Genomic DNA, 15928 nt, shown 5'->3' on the forward strand with positions numbered 1-15928 from the left:
TAAACCAATGGCTGCAGCCAGGCTTGGGGTTTAGAGTTTGGGATGAGAGATGAAGCACATGAACTGAAATAGGGATGGAGTGATATCCAACAAAAATATAAGTTCTGTTACAAGAAGAAAGGGAAGTGGATGTCGGACAAGCACAACAACAGATATCCACTAAGTAAAAGCAAAGAAAATTAAACAGAATTCTTGAAGATCAAATTTCATATAGTCTGAAATGCCTAAGATAGCCTGAACTGTCCCTAGTGTACAACCCCCACTTCAAATTTAAACACACACAGGACTCACACACACACATACACACACACACACACACACACACTAATGTTTCTACCTCACGTTTGTCAGGTACCATCTGCGGTAGGGATTGTGGCCAACACTTTTGTCCCTGACCATGACGATTATAGGCTTCCCTGATGGCTCAGACAGTAAAGAATCTGCCTGCAATGCAGAAGACCTGATTTCGATCCCCTGGTTGGAAAGGTCCCCTGGAGAAGGGAACGGCAACCTACTCCAGTATTCTTTCCTGGAGAGGTCCATGGACAGAGGTACCTGACGGGCTGTAGTCCATGGGGCTGCAAAGAGCCAGACATGACTGGAAACTAAACAACAATAACACAGCACACAAGACAACTTGTACTCCCATTTCCTGGTCTGTTTCCTATTAACAAGATTTTAATTTCAGGGGCGCCGGTGTGTGCTGAAAGACTGTTGCAAAATTCTCGACAACACAGTATTACCCCCAGAAACTGTGGTCCCACCGTTCACCATCTTCTCAGGCTGCCCAGGTAACCCGCGGGTGTTAATTATTAAAACTAAAGTTTATTTTCTTTCACAAAAGTCATGCATGCCTTTTCTGTCTCTTAACTAACTGAAATACTCTTCTGATACGGAGTACCTATAAATGCTATCCAAAATAGAACTTGTATCTTTTTACATGCATAATTGGATTCATAAGGAAATTATTAGGAATCAGAAGCAAAGTGGAAACTAAATGCAGACTTTCAAGGATGCTTCAGGTGATGCCATCTCTATAGTTGTATGGTTTAGGATTTGATGCTCATGTGGGATGAGAGATAAAGCCTCGGATCCACACAGGGCAATGGGATCCTCTTGAAGGGCTTTCCCTCAGTAAAAAGTTGATGGAGGATGAATCTGCCCCCAACACAGGAAGAGTACAAAGAAGAGTGTCTGTCTTGGCCTGGGCTCTGGGTGGAAAAAGAAAGTCTCTCCAGATGATGGCCTTACCCTCACAATGGTTGGGGGTTTGAACTTGTACTTCCTGCCTGCTCAGAAATGCCCTAACTGAAATATTACCATAAAACATGGCCAAAGACCAGTGAGAGCTCTGGGATACCCAAGAAAAGCAAATATATTATCATTTGACCTTGGTTGATGGAATGCCCACAGGCAAAGTCCTTATGAGCTTAAGAGATGCAGATTATAAATGTGGGGAGACTAAAGCAATCCATGCTCATTGTTGAAAGCTTGGAAAACACCGAAAAGCAAAAAGAAAAAGAAAAACCTCACATTCCCCTACCCCTACCTCAAGACAGTCTCTTTTCTTCTACCTGTTGTTTCACTCAGTGGAAACCTCCTAGAACATACAGAGGTACGTGACAGATTCACAGATGGAAGATGATATGAAGAGAGAGGATTTGACAGTATATGGTATCTAGCCACTGGGTGGTTTAATTGTTTTTCCAATATAAAAAAAATCTCATTACTCAGATCATTGAATATGAATTTCAAAGAGATACATAAATCATCCACTAAGATTCTTTGGGGAGGAAATGAGCCATTCTGCACTTTCATGCATCTCTACATTTGCAGAGGAGGAAGAGACTCATTTAGTAATTCTCCCCATACTGAGTTCCCACTGTGAAACAGCTTAACAGTTCTTAGCAAGTGCTAGATCAGAACAGTCTTAATTGTTTTGTGTGGTTGTGAGACAAACATCTGATCTGAGGTGAGAAGTATGTTGTTGGAAAAATAATTTAATCTCCTCTAACTTATTCAAGGCCCTTAGAACCAACTTATGATCTTTGAACATTGATGGCAGATTGCAGGGAAGCACTTCTAGGTATTTGAAATCCCAGTAAATTCTGTGTGTGGAGGTTCTGCCTGGGATCTTAGAGATCATTGTGTAGGTGAGGAAACTGAGGCCTGGAGAGGTTGAATTGTCCAGGGTGTCAGTGCTGGTTAGCGGGGAGGCTTTGACAAGCACTTAAGACTCCTTGTTTATTTATTTATTTATTTTTATTTGACTACTCAGCTTATGCAATCTCAGTTCCCCAACCAGGCACTGAACCTGGGCTAGGGCAGTGAAAGCAGCAAGTCCCCTAGACCACCACGGAGCTCCCAAGACTCTTTGTTTAGAGTCTAGTACTTTGCACTAGCAGGGTACTTCTCATGTTTATTTGTGTAGTTTCACAAACAAATGCTAACCATCTAGATACTACTGTTGACAACCTCCCTCTTTAATCAAGAGGCGTAGGGTGGCAGGAAAACTAGCATATTTTTGGAAGGCTCCCCAGAATGAAAGGCGAGGCATCCAGAAAGATTCTGTTAGGAACCAAAAACTCAGAGGCCCACAGGAGCCAGACAAAATATGTAAATAGTTGAAGAAATTGCCTATCATAGCTGTTTAAGCATACAGGCATGATATTATGTGAACTTCTGGTGTTTCATGAGGAGCTAAAAATCTGGATTTTTATGTGTTGAGTACCAGTTTTTTTAAGAAGATTAAATACTGTACAGATTCAATATATATTTGGAAATCTTAATGCACTGCTAATTTGTAAAAGATGCCTGCGAGAGTTGTGTATTTTTTTAAGACCATTTTTTCATTCCTGTTTTCTCTGTATGTATACAAGAGTATATGTGTGTGTTTTTGTATGTTTATGAGTGTATGCATATGTGTGTTTATGTATGTATATGTATTTATATATATAATATGAAACTTTTTATATATATAAATAGACTCACACTCTCTATTCTGTTAGGAAACTTGCTTCCTTAGTATATCTTGGGCATCTTTTCTTGTCAGTATGGAGCAATTTACTTCATTCCTTTTAATGGCTATAGGGTTTGCATTGCATAATTATCCCATGATATAACCAATCATCCTCTGGTTTAATGGATCAAAAAATGTTATACTTGGTTTTTTATAATTAGAGACTTCGCTGCATTAATGCTTTTGTATCTATATTGTGCAATTGGGCAAGATTATCTGTGGAATAAATTCTTAAAAGTTGGATTATCAGATCACAGGGTATGAACTTTTAAGTTATGCTAGTTATTCCTACATTGCTCTTCAAACTTATCTGTGTGAGTTTATACTAATACCATACTGTGTGAGTGCCTCTTTCCTGGAAATTCTTCATTAAGTTTCCCCCATCTTTTGTCTATTTGGGCATTTCTGTTCTACTCCCATCTATGATTCGAATATAACTGCTCAGGCCTTGGATTCAGTTTCATTGTATGAATAGCAGGGCAGTTTCTCCCCTGAAGAGCGCTCACCTTGGCTTGCCCCACAGGCATCACCCCAGAATCCAGGGAATAGATGAATCCTTGCCTGGAACAGCCTCTGATGTAGTCAGATTTCCTTAACTCTTCAGTAATGTACTAACTTCTTTTACTTGGAGTATATTTCTGCATTTTGAGAACAGTATTATTCCCCACCCCACCCCCAACTCCCTCTACACACAGATTCATATTATCTTGAATATATGGTCAGGAAATATTCTGCTAGCACCAAAGATGGAAAACCTAGTATTTAGACATTTGCAGCTAAAGAAGGCTTCTAGAGGTTTCAGCAGAAGTCAGAGCTGCATGTGGGCCTCCTCTGGCTCCTTGTGGTTGACCAGGTCTTTCTTTCCCCAGGACTCTTCTCAGGGGAGCTCCCAGAATGTACCCAGGAGCTGATGATTGACGTCACCAAGAGCTACTACCAGAAGTTTTTGCCCTTGACACAGGTCTAATGTCTCTGCCTTGTGTCTCGAATTTGCTTGAGCTCTGAGATGAACTTGGGGACAAAGTGAGCCAGACAGCATCTACAAAGAGCTCTTGTGTCTTTGACACCTCCCACCCTCTTTATTTTTTATTTTGGTTTCATTCTTTAGAATTTCTCAGTCCTCCCAGGCTCTAAGTTCTTAAGACTTTACTAACAGAATGACTGGAGGGTTGTCTCCAAATGCTGTGCTTAAACTGTATCTATTCACTGTCACTCTGTACCATGATGTGGGGAGCACAGACTCATCTGTTCCCAGCACTCCCACCCCTTGGCCCTGCGGACAGCCGGATGGAGCAGGGCATCTGTCCCAGCGGGGAGGTTGTGTGTGGCCCGTGGCCATGAGCTGCCACAGTGAGCATCACTGTTGGCGTCCCTACTGCTCATGCAGTTGGCCAGTTGCCACAGCTGCTTGTCATCTGCAAAAACACTATTTGCCACTTTTCAGAGCCCAGATTCCTCTTGGCTACTAAAACTTGAAGGGAGGGTGGTTAGTATTTCTCTTCTTTCCAAAATAACCTGATCATCTTAATTCGGGGTGAATAATTAAAGACTTTCTAGCCTTCTATTCTAGGGCCTTGGCTTTCACTAAAAGCTTAGTGAAAGCATCCAGAAAGCATCCCTTAGCATCCAGATTTTATTTTTGCAAAGTCCCAGGTTTAAGTCTCCCATGTGGATGGACTAGACTGGCAGCCACTCCTTGTCTCATGGTATTTAGGGGAAGCAGTGTATGCCTTATTTCACTGGAGATGTAGCATTTTTGACACTTGCTCCTTGGCCTGGAACCATTCAAACCACACTACATTTGCCATAAACCTCACAGTTCAGACCAAAATATCTATACTTGGGCCCAATCTCATATGTACATGGGGGCCTCTTAAAATCATTCTGGGGGGGCATGGAACCCCAAGGAGTAGACAGAGTTGCCAGTGCTATCCATATCTTCTAGGTAATATCTCAGCCCTTCCCATTCTGCTCTAGTAGGAAGACTTAGAAGTGAAGGCCTGAAAAGGTTGGCCTTGCTCGATGCTCTAGTGCTGCTGTGAATGGGGTAGGACAGTTCAGCCTCAAAGGTTAGAATCTAGCAGCAGCTGTCTTGACTTAACATCGGTCTGGGGTTTGCAAAAAGAACTGTATGTAGTCATCTTTGCTAGTTGAATGTAAGACTGCTTTCTGGTTTCTTATTTTTTATGTTTGTACATTAAAGGCGTGGCACATGAAACAAGTCATTTGAAGATGATCACTGTTCACCTCCAGCAATGGCGACCTGTCTTCCTTGGGCACCTCACTGTGTTCCCGGTGTCCTCCTACAGACTTTGTAGTCACTTGCCTACTTAGAGCTTACACCAGCCCTATAAGCTGGATGTTATCGCCACTTCACTGGTGAGGATAAAAACTCAAAAATGTTAGATAACTTGGTCTAATTGGCATGGTGAAGGAGTCACACTCGTGTGTTTGGCTCCACAGCCCACGTTCTTAAGCTCTGCCCCAGTGAAATGGGACAGTCCACTGCATCCTGTGTCATGCCAGCAGTCTGTGATGGTTGCAGCTTTTTGGGGAGCCATATACCCTAGCTCCTTTCTCTTTTTGGACCACCAAAAAGGAGGATCTTGGAGTTGGCAGAGCTTAGATGTGCCCTTAGCTAACCTCTTGCTCCCTAGAGAAATTTTCCAGGGCGTGTCTGATAGATTCCCTTCCAGTGCATGATTGAATACCTCCAAAAGGAAGCTTGCCACTTGACATGACTAACTGTCCGTTTTCTTCTTTTATTTACTTACTTTATAACTGACATGATTTTTTGACTATCCATTTTGTTGATGAACAACCAAAATTAACAGAAAGTGGGGTGTTTCTTTTCCTGAGCCTTCTAAAAATCTTTAGGTAATTTGAGCTGTTGTCGCTAAGTCGCTAAGTCATGTCCAACTCTTTCGCAGCCCCGTGGACTGTAGCCCGCCAGGCTTCTCTTGTCCATGGGATTTCCCAGGCAAAAATACTGGAGGGGATTACCATTTCCTTCTCCAAAGGACCTTCTTTCTCTTCCTGACCCAGGGATTGAACCCGCATCTCCTGCATTGCAGGTGGATTCCTTACTGCTGAGCCCCTAGGGTAGCCCAAGTAATTTGAGTACACAATTCCAAAAATCCTATCCAGTTACTAAAGAAAGGACATACAATGTAATAGATTTTGCCAATCCAGAATCCAGTCCTATGCTCTACTTCCCACAGGCAACCACTCAGAATAATTTTCAGACTGTTGTACCATTAGTCTGTTCTTGACATGAACAGATACACACGTCCACACCAGCCTCTGTGCTCATACGGATGCACTATCCCACATCTTTCTCCTTTTACTTAACAATATATCTTAGAGGTCGTTCCATTTTGGCACATACAAGTGATAAAAATGGCAGTTGTTAACATATATGTTGTTTGCCATATACCAAGTACTCTTCTGAGTTCTTTTTTTGGCTCTGCCGGGTCTCAATTGCAGCGCGCATGTGGGATCCTCGGTCTTCGTTGCAGCACGTGTGGTTTTTAGTTGCAGCATGTGAACTCTCAGTTGTGGCATGTGGGATCTAGTAGTTCCTGACCGGGAATTGAACTGAGGCACTGTGCATTGGAAGCTTGGAGTCTTAGTCACTGGACCACCCAGGAAATATCCCTCTTTTGAGTTCTTTACCTTTATTGACGCCTTTAATCCTCACAGTATCTATGAGATAGGTCCAGTTTTTCTCCCTAAGGAGCAGAGATAAATTGTCCAAATTTCTACATCTACAATGGTGAATTTAGGCATTCTGGCCCTAGAGCTCATACTTTAAATCATTATGCAGAATCCTTCCATGTTCTAATAACTTTTGCAAGTGCAAGTGAAAATCACTCAGTCGTGTCCAACTCTTTGCGACCCCCTGGACTATACAGTCCATGGAATTCTCCGGGCCAGAATACTGCAGTAGGTAGCCTATCCCTTCTCCAGTGGATCTTCCATACCAGGAATTGAACTGGGGTCTCCTACATTGCAGGCAGATTCTTTACCAATTGAGCTATCAGGAAGCACAGTACCTTTCATTGCCCCAAATGGAATCATTTGGCGAGCCTTTGCTGCACAGAAAGCATTTCAGGCAGGCAAGGAAAAGAGGGTTGGGACTGGGTATTGTTGGCCCATCTGCAAATATCTGCCATAGGCAGGAAGCCTAGTGCCCCCTCTGAGAAGATGGTCTCCTGGCCCTGGGCCCTGTTGTAGCTACACCTGTGTTCTGACTAGTTAAGTGGGAGCTGGTTTCTTGAAAGAATTGTCCTGCTTGTGGCCATTAAATGGTGTCTTACAGTTCTGTAGCACAAGTTAGCAAGCTATAAAAGAATATACAAACTAGATTAGATAAAAATCAAATTTCAACGCTTTGTTGCAAGTGGCAGAAATCCAGCTTGAATCAATTTAAGCAAAAAAGGGGTTTTATTGACTTACATAACAATCACAGAAAGGACCAGCTTGAGAAGCAATGTAGTGTGAACCCTGGGCTTAATCTCTCTGTGCTTTCGCATCATAGGCTATACAATGGGGATCATAGGCTGTAACAGTGGGGATCCACAGAGTTGGAATGGATTAACGGAGGTTTTTACTACCTCAGTTAATGGATTAACTGTAGTATTTACTACGTGTAAACAGTAAGGGCAATTCCTGGTGCTTAGAAGCACTCTGTAAGTGATCAGCTATCATTGTAGGGACAACCCTATCCAGAGATACAGGGCTCTTTCCTTTTATATGTTTTTCATCTTTACTTTAGTGGAGGTATAGACTGCGCTGTGGTGACAAAGAAACCATCAAAATACAGAAGACTATTTGAATATGAGAGAGAAGGTAATTTCGCTGACCTCACAGTGCAGGGATAGGCAAGTGGTGCAGCAGAAGTAGGTGGCTGGGCTCCACAATGTCATCAGGTACCCAGGCTCCTACTTTCTTGTCACATGACCACATGTAACTGCACAGGAGGCTGTAAATTTAGTGTCTAGCTGGGCAGCCAAAACTCGGAGGAAAAAGGTTCTGGTAGTAGAAGAGGGAGAGAGTGGACCTTGAGAGTCAGCAGGCAGACTCTCTAGGCCTGTGTGTTGGTTCCTTTTCTCCTGCTGCACATGGTCTTGCTCCACACATTAGGGCACATGGCAGCTGACAGGCCCAGCCTTGCATCCTCCCAGCTTGGTGGCCCTGAAAGGTTTCTTTCCTCGAGTTCTAATTTGGACGTGAGTCGGAGTGAACTCTGGGAGTTGGTGATGGACAGGAAGGCCTGGCTTGCTGCGATTCATGGGGTCGCAAAGAGTTGGACACGACTGAGCGACTGAACTGAACTGAAAGAAACTTTCTCATCGGGCTGTCATGAGCCCCCTGTGACCAAGAGTGTATAGCACTATAATTAACCTGATCTGAGTCATGACCTTTCCTCCCCTCCCGTCCTCAGCATTACAGAGAAACAGCAAAGCGTATTTCCAAAACAAGGTGCTGGCAAGACAAAACACTAGCTACTATAATTAGTAAGTGAGTGTTTAATTACGGACTGATACTGCTTTAAAGGTGTTGACAATCCTGTGTATCCTAGGAAAAGCCAGCTGGACTCTGTCTCCATGGTGGCTCTCACCTCAGGGGCAATCTGTCACCAGACAATTACTTTTTTAACCCCAGAGAAAAAGTCTCTTTGTCCTAAGAATACTCCCAGAAGAGCGAGCAGGTGGAAGAGACATGGGTTGGGACGCTTTCCATTTGACTTAGGGCAGAGAGGGGATTATCGGCTCATGTAGTTGATGAGGCCAAGTCTAGAGCTGCCATCGATCCTGGATCCCAGGACTCAGAACTCACAGGGTCACCAGGGACCTGACTCTCTTCAGCTCTTGACTCTGCTTTCCTTTGAGTTGGCTTCATTCTCCAGGCTTCACAATGTGACCCTGCAGCTCCAGTTATTGGTAGAAAGAGCTCTCCTTCTCCGATAAGACCGTGGACCTGACTATCACTAGCCCAGGATGGAAGTGTCCAGCCTCAAGTAACCACTGTGGCCAGAAAGGTGGAATTCACTGATTGGACAGGCCCCGGGGCACGTACCCATATGGATTGGGAGCTGGTGCCTGGTGGCTGTATTTTACCAGAACAGGAGATAAATGGGTGCTGGGCCGGAAAGATTCTGAGGTGTCTAGTTCAGACCTTTTCCCCTTCTCCAGATTTCTTTCTTGCCCAGCCTTACCTCCTGTCCAATCTCTCATTACTCTTGGTCTTGGGAAATACCTCCTGAGGGGTATCTTGGCCTGAACTGGGGGTACTGTTGCTTAGCCAAAGTGGAGTGTTCAAGAAAGAGCCATTTGGAGGATGCTCCTCAGCCTGGATGGGCTTCCTAGGTGGCTCAGTGGTAAAGAATCCTCCTGCCAATGCAGGAGATATGGGTTTGATCTCTGGGTCAGGAAGATCCCCTAGAGGAGGAAATGACAACCCACTCCAGTATTCTTGCCTGGGAAATCCTACGGACAGAGGAGCCTGGCAGGCTACAGTCCATGGGGTTACAAGAATCGGACATGACTTAGCGACTGAGCGCATATGCACTTCTGCCAGAAACTGCTTCCCCGTGAACCTCACGAAGGGGCCTTTTTCCGAGTCTAGGTAGAATTTTAATTACATGCCTGTGCTCTTGTCTGAACCCACACTAGCTGTGAGCTCCTGAGGAGTCAGGCGTGAGCCTGTGGTTTTCCAGCACATGGGGTGATTACCTGGGTTTGAGTCCCCCTACCTCTGGTCCCCACCCCACCCCAGAGAAGTCTCATGTTGCAGGATCCTGGGTGCAGGGAACAAGGTTGACTGACTGACTTATGAGCCTTCTGTTGGCCAGTTCTGTTTCACATGGCTGCACAAGGCCCTTGTGGTTTGTTGGGGTCTGTGGTGGGTTCTGAGTTAGTTACTTCTGCATGAGCCAGTTCACTCAGAGCTGAGACCACAGTTACTTTCTTAGTCACTTGGGCCCATCTGGGTGATAACAGACTTGGAAATGAATCAGACAAACATTGCTGCCTTTTCCACATCCTTGGAAATTTCTCAGCTATAAAGCAGGGATCTTGGTGGCTCGGGAAGCTTTCCTTGGTGTCTGGATCTGGCTGGTGAGCCCACAGGGTATCCAGAACATGGAGCTCCAGTCCCATTCTGACTCGCTCTCAGCCATTAAGGACAGATTGCATCTAACAAAGCTGAGTGGTTCTGGGTGGTCACATCAAGCTGGCTGGTCTCCTAGTGGTAGCTGCTGTAGGGCTGTAAGGCCCCTGTAATGGCAATGACAATGTTAGAACAGTGTGTTCAGAGGCGTGGTTATTTCAAAACAGGTGTCGGCAAAATGTCCTGCCAACTTGGACCAGTTCCCATAAGTCCGTGATCACTGAAACACTTCTAGAGCCCCAGTGATGGGCTGTGCTTTCGTGCTTTTGCTGCCCTTTAGGGCTGGGGGCGGGGCCGGGGGGAGGGGGGCCTGACCACATGCTGCAACACTTATTTATTCATTTAACAAATACTCACTGAGCCACGACTGAGTGCCAGGCGCTGGCCTAGTGAAGAATAAGACAGAACCAGTCCCTGCCTGTAGGGATCTGACGGCTTAGCCTGGTAAACAGAACAGTTCTCCAGTGGAGGCATGAGGGGCTCTTCTTGAGGGTCACCATAGTGGTGAAGTGTGGGTGTTGGGGGCAGCAGATTGAATCCCAGCCCTGCTGTTCTCTAGCCATGTGAATTTGGGCTAGTTATCTCACCTTGTGGAAACTCACATTTCTCATCCTTAAAATGGGGAAGATTCATAGGGGTTATTATAAGTAAATGCATTCATACATGTAACGCATGTGTAGGGACTCAGGGTGAGCACTCAGTAAATGGTAGTTATAACTAGTATTATTAGAAATGATACATCTTACAGTATATGGGTGTGCCATACTATTATGTACGCCTGTGAGCATGCTGGTCACTTTAGTTGTGTCCAACTCTTTGTGATTCCATGGACTGTAACCTGCCAGGTTCCTCTGTCCGTGGATTCTCCAGGCAAGAATACTGGAATGGGTTGCCATCCCCCGCTCTGGGGGATCTTCCTGACCCGGTGATCTTGTGTCCCAGCCTCTTATGTATGTCTTACACCGTTGTTAGGAAGTGAACCCTTTATAGTGTAAGGTGCAGCATTCCTATATATTTTTAAAAATTTAAAGTGAAATTAAGACCATCTTTCCCTATCATCTTTCCCTTCATCACAAAGAAAAGGCGGGGCAAAGAAATCACCCTTCCTTGCTTTGTATCTATAGGGTGGCAGACGCTTATTAGAAAACCTTTACTCCTCCCAACTGTCAAAAAAAAGTAGGGATTTTTACAACCCATCATACAGTGTCAAGGAGGCCAATCTTAAGAGAGGTTAGGTAAATTTGCCCAATATCACATAGCTAATAAATGGCTGAGCTGGAATCAAAGCCAAGTCTTATCTGGCTGCAAAGTCCATGTTTTATGCAGCAAAGCCCTTACCCTGAGGACTGCACTTGCTGCTCTGTTGGTTATCCCTTGCTTTCTTGAAGTTTCTGCTGCATGTTGGCCACACCTATTCTCGTTATGCACTCTGACCTGGATCCTACAGTGAGAAGAGGCGGCCCAGGACATCCTGCTTCCCCAAGGAGACTGAACAGCTTGTTCTGTACCTCCAAGGCCATTGGATACCAGGCAGATGGTTGTGCGTACGAAAATCATTCAAGAAAGAGACACAGGAATGGCGTTCACTCCTCTCTGACTTTGATCCTAAGTCTGAAGCCTGTGTGGGTTTTCTTGGCCCTGCCAACTTTTCTTTAGCTACATTCATCTCAGCCTTTCATATCTGCTGGTTGGACTTTCTGGTTTTTGATGAAAGTAGCAAGAGGCTGAGGAAACAGTATGACCAGAGGAGAGGGGAGAAGTATGGAAATTCGAGAGGCCCAGGAACTGGAAAGTCCTGTTGAAGACTCCGAGCTCCCTGGGATTAGGTACAGGTTCTTTTTATTTCAGTAATAATAACAACATTATTCTAAGAGATTCCTCTTAGAATTTCTCCACGAAAACCTTAGGAGATAGGCATGTCTTCTCCTAGATAGAATCCTGGGAGAAAGGCACCGTAACCATCCCTGTTTTATAGACCTGGAAATTGAGGCAGAGAGAGGTTCAGTCACTTGCTGAAATCACATGGTGTTTGAACCCGGGGTTTCTTCAGACCATGAGTTTAAGCATGTCATATTGCTTTTTGGTAGGAGTGAATGAGTGAGTGAGTGAGCTAGTGAACCAAAGGAGTCTGGGATTTGGTTCTTTTTAAAAATAATGTTATTTATTTATTTTTGAACTGTGCTGTATCTTTGTTACTGTGCACGGGCTTTTCTCTAGTTGCGAAGAGCAGGGCATCTACTCTTTGTTGCAGTGCTCAGGCTTCTCATTTCAGTGGCTTCTCTTGTTGCAGAGCATGGTCTCTAGGGCACACGTGCTCAAGTAGTTCCAGTTCCTGGGCTTTAGAGCACAGGCTCAGTAGCTGCAGTACACGAGCTTAGTTGCTCCGAGGCATGTGGGATCTTCCTGGACCGGGGATTGTCTCAGTGCCAGTGTCTCATGCATTGACAGGCAGATTCTTTACCGCTGAGCCACCAGGGAAGCCCTGGGATTTGGTTCTTGCCAGAACAACAAGGCCCTGAGAGGCAGTGTGCCAACAGGTATGCTTTGGAGTCAGCAGAATTGAGTTGGAATTCAAGCTTGCTACCTCCTGCCTGCATGACCTTAGGCAAGTAACCTGATGTAGAAGTGCTCATTTCCTTATCTTTAGGTGGGAAAAGTAATCCTTTTCTCCTAGGGTCTTTGTGTGGATTAAATGAAATCATCTCTATAAAGCTCTTAGCCCCATACCTGGAATATAGTAAGTTCATAAAGGCTCACTATTAGTATTACTATTACTGATACCATGCAGATAGATTGTATTAACATGAAACAGTTGCAGCTATATAAATTTGAAACTCCCTGTTGATAAGGACTAGAAGGGAATATGAAAACAGTTGTTAAAGGATGGCTGAAAGGGAATTAAAAGTTTCTTTAATGCTTCATAAATTTTTTAGTAAGTGTTCCTGAATGAAATAAATAAAACATACATGCAGTGGGTGCTCAACAGGCCTTTGCATGTATGAATGAAAAACAGTCTTAACTTTTTAAATTAAAAAAAAAATTTTTTTTGACCATGCACTGAGGCTTGTGGGATCCTAGTTCCCCGACCAGGGATTGAACCTGTGCCCTTGGCAGTGAGAGCTGGGAGACCCAGTCATTGGACCACCAGGGAATTCCCTAATTTTTTTTTAATTGGTTGAATCTGTTGCTTAAAAATGTATGATAGTGGATACCCTTGGTGGGGGCGTATTACTGAAAGGGGGCCTGTGCAGGAAAGAGTGAACACTGCTGGCCTGAGATGATAACCCTGTACCTTGCTGAATTTACTACTAGGGGTTTGAGTACATTTGCAATGAGAAAAAAAGGGAAGTTTTTAAAAAATGGCTTTGTATTTTGTGGCCATTTTATCTGGAGATAGGATAAAATTGATTTATAATGTTACATGCTTGTAATTCCATAAGTGCTAGTGGAGCCATCTCAAACATACAAAATTTAAATTAAGAAGGTATTGGTGGGGTATAGCTTCCTTGCTTTTCCTATCCATAGGTAGGTTGGAATTTAAATTCTTTGGATTTTAGAACCAGAACAAGTCTCCATACCTGATGATTTTTGCTATGATTTGTGTCTGTTGAAACCTCTGCAAAGAGGGTGACAACATAAGAAGAGAGGCACTCTCTGAATAGAAACACACATTTGGATTTTGAAAAAGCAGTTAGTTAAGTTTCTCATTGGCCCTTGTTGAAATCAGATGTCTGACCCTTAGAGGCTGATGATTGTTCAGTCTGATATGCATGTTTTTGAGTGGGTCAGTTTAGACTCTGAGACTGACAAAAGGGGTACCATGCTGTCTGGCACTGCAGCACGCCTTTGCTGAAGAAAAGTAGCCACCTTGATTGGAATCCCCAGTTCACTGACCCTCGTTGCCTGGACCTCACTCTAAGCTGAAACCTGATGCTGGCTGTCAGTACACTCTCTCAGCTTCCCAAGGAGCAGTGCTGAACTGAAAGCAGACCCAGGCTCCCTGCGCAGAACTCAGGCGGACGCTGGGACCACTGGAGATTTAGGGGCCCCTCTCTGGAGCTCTGAATGATGACAGCGTACATTGTGGATGCTGGCTGTACCAACCGTGTCACATACTAATGCCCACAGGAAGGAGCCATTCTTTGATGGGACCGTCTAAAATCAAGCTGCTGATCAGCTCTTTTATGTCTAATGCAGAGGCTGATTGCATCTTGACTTGTGATCTCTGCCAAAACCTGCAAGTTGGAGGAGGGCACATCACAGGGACTCTGACCGCCGGCCGCCTCCTGCTTTTGACATATCAGATCTGGGCCTTCCCTGGGGGTGGCTCGATGCTTTTGATTTCTGTGCTCAGCCTCCTGGGTGAGCTGCAACTTTACTACTACGGGTTGATAGGCTTACTCCGCCTCCTCACTTTCCCCTCTGTACACACACCTTGTAAGGTAGAGTGACTACTCCGGTGTAGCTGTCTCTGGAAAAGGACTGATCTTTTGTAGGCTGTCTCTGGGGAAAAGGGGTGGAAGGTTATATAAACCCACTATGAAAATTTTTACATTGAGGACTTCATCCTCTATTAGTGTGCTAGGGCTGCAATAACAAAATAGCACAGACTGGATGGCTTAAAAAATCGAAATGTATTTTCTCACAGTCCTAGAGGCTAGAAGTCCCAGAGCAAGCAGTTGGCACGTTTCTCCTAAGGCCTGTCTCCTAGGCCTGCAGCTGGCAGCCTTCTCACTGTATCTTCACATGGTTGCCCCTCTGTCTGTCTGTGTCTTAATCTCTTCTTATAAGAACACCAGTCATATTAGATAGGGCCCACCCATTTTACTTTAATCACCTCTTTGAAGGCCATATCTCCAAATACAGTCACATTCAGTACTGGAGGTTAGGACTTCAGCATATAATTTGGGGAAAACACAGTTCAGCCCATAGCATATCCTGATCAATTCCTGAATATTTTTCTGGTTAAATTATATTAAAATATTTATCTTCAAAATTATTCCCACGTCTCTTGCACACAGCCCTTCTGGATGAAAGGCCTGGATGAGAATAAAAGATTATTGAAAAAATGTCAGGTTAGTACTGCTGATCAAAAGCCTGGCACCCAGGGAGCTTTGGGGGGCGGGGAGAGCATTTATGATCTTCATTTCTCAGGAATATTCTGGAAACTTTCCCCTTTTCCTGAAGGAAAGCTCCCAGTGCCATCAGCTGGAAGATTGGCCCTCAGCTGGCATCTGGGTTCTTGAATTTCAGGAGAGTTCTCACCATTCCCTAAATGATAGGAGTTGCTTACTGAACTTAAACTGTGTAAACAGTGTGGTTTATCCTGCATGCCTGCTTTCCTTCCAGGAATGTAGAATTTTGGTGTGTTACAGGCAGAGGGTGCCTGTATGACCAAGCCCCAGAAAAGCCCCGGGCTGGAGTCTCTAATGAGCTTCTCTGGTAGATAACATTTCATACATGATGTCACACTCATTGCTGGAGGAATTAAGTGTGTCCTGTGTGACTGACTCCACTGGGAGAAGACTTTGGGAAGCTTGTGCCTGGTTTCCTCTGGATTTTGCTCTGTGCACCTTTCCCTTGGCTGATTTTGCTTCATAACCTTTCACTGTAATAAATCCTAGCCATCTGTGAGTAGGACTATATGCTGAGTCCTGTAGGGGGATGGTCTTGGGGCCCCCAACACAGGGCACAGGGGGGACTTATGGGGTTGTTGGTCCTGTACTCTTTCTCAGT

At 44.5% G+C, this 15928-nt stretch overlaps 1 protein-coding gene across 2 annotated transcripts in view; it reads left to right on the plus strand.

Moving 5' to 3' along the window:
- Positions 1-15826, plus strand: part of DCTN5 (dynactin subunit 5) — a 40970-nt gene extending 25144 nt beyond the window's left edge. Inside the window, exons 5-6 of one of the 2 annotated variants that reach the window (XM_061401443.1) lie at positions 689-791; positions 3889-5240. In XM_061401443.1, the coding sequence (XP_061257427.1) occupies positions 689-791; positions 3889-3986 (201 nt within the window). In that variant the 3' untranslated portion in view covers positions 3987-5240. Of the gene's footprint in view, positions 1-688; positions 792-3888; positions 5241-14389 lie in introns of those variants that run through there. The other variant, XM_061401442.1, reaches the window with a different exon arrangement.
- The last annotated feature ends 102 nt before the right edge of the window (positions 15827-15928 follow it).

This window comes from Bos javanicus, chromosome 25 (genome assembly GCF_032452875.1).
Source record: "Bos javanicus breed banteng chromosome 25, ARS-OSU_banteng_1.0, whole genome shotgun sequence".
Lineage (NCBI taxonomy): Eukaryota > Metazoa > Chordata > Mammalia > Artiodactyla > Bovidae > Bos > Bos javanicus.